The 1,002-nt window shown below is 60.3% G+C and overlaps 1 protein-coding gene across 1 annotated transcript in view; it reads left to right on the top strand.

Moving 5' to 3' along the window:
* Nucleotides 1-981, top strand: part of LOC104073645 (sodium-dependent serotonin transporter-like) — a gene marked incomplete at both ends in the record, with an annotated part of 2,284 nt that extends 1,303 nt beyond the window's left edge. Inside the window, one exon of the mRNA XM_009573494.1 lies at nucleotides 899-981. Within this exon, the coding sequence (XP_009571789.1) occupies nucleotides 899-981 (83 nt within the window). The remainder of the gene's footprint in view (nucleotides 1-898) is intronic.
* Nucleotides 982-1,002: the final 21 nt, after the last annotated feature.

The raw sequence follows: 1,002 nt of genomic DNA, 5'->3' as shown, positions 1-1,002 counted from the left end.
CCGCCCCCCCACCCGCCTCCTCCAGCCACGGGCAACGACAAGCTTCCCACGGCCCCTGGGACAGGAGGTTTCACCAAGAAAGGGAGCTGGAAGTGCATTTTCCAGCCTCTTCTGCAGCTCCAGGGCAAAGCGGGGAGCCGGCAGCTGGGTGCTCACACGGGCACAAGCGCAGCCTCATTTCATCCTCCTGGGCTGCGGCGTCCCACGCTCGCGCTGGCACGGCCAGCCACGGGTACATCTCTGATGGCACTGCGGTGCTGTGCACCCGGCCGGATCCATCCCCTTTGAAATGCCAGCTCCCCCGGCACTTCAAAGGCTGCCGTCTGTGAGAGGCAGAGGGGTCTAATCTCGCCAGATCTGCAGAAGAGGCCTTGTGAGGATTAATTATGGCTCTAAGCGCTTTGCACAGGTTATTAAGAGAGAAGTATTATAATCAAAGCAGACAGCAAATGATTTCATTTCAGCACGGGGACGTGCAGCCTTTGCAGGCCACTGTCTCAGTGGGGTTTGTTAGACGAAGACCTCCCAGCCCACACCTAGCGAGGGGTGGCAGCCTGGGAAATGTCACTGCAACGTCCACGCTGGCCTTTCACGGTTAGGAAAGCAGCGGTGGCAGCAGGACGCAGACATTGTTAACCTATGGGATGAGCCGGCGTCAGTGCCGGCGCTGGGGAGATGTCGCAGCTGATCTGCTCTCCGTGGGGAGCCAACGGGGCCAGGGATGCCCGGCTGTCACGAAAGAGCTTTCCTGGCCACCCGTGTCATGTGCACGTGGGTTTCGCAGGCTGTACAGCCTGCTACTGCCCTGTGCCTGCTTGTGAAGGGCAGTGGGGCATGCCCTGCCACGGTCCGGCCCCGTGAGCATCCTCCCTAATGGGCTCCGCTTCGTTCATTACAGTTCATAGTCATCAGCTCCCTCCTGGAGCAGCCGCCTCTGACACTCTTCGACTATCAGTACCCCGAGTGGAGCATCTCGGCGGGGTACCTCATAGGAGCATCGTC

This window comes from Fulmarus glacialis, unplaced genomic scaffold (genome assembly GCF_000690835.1).
Source record: "Fulmarus glacialis isolate BGI_N327 unplaced genomic scaffold, ASM69083v1 scaffold26382, whole genome shotgun sequence".
NCBI classification, from domain to species: domain Eukaryota; kingdom Metazoa; phylum Chordata; class Aves; order Procellariiformes; family Procellariidae; genus Fulmarus; species Fulmarus glacialis.
Note: the sequence above shows the minus strand (reverse complement) of the source record. Positions and strands in the feature narration are given on the sequence as shown.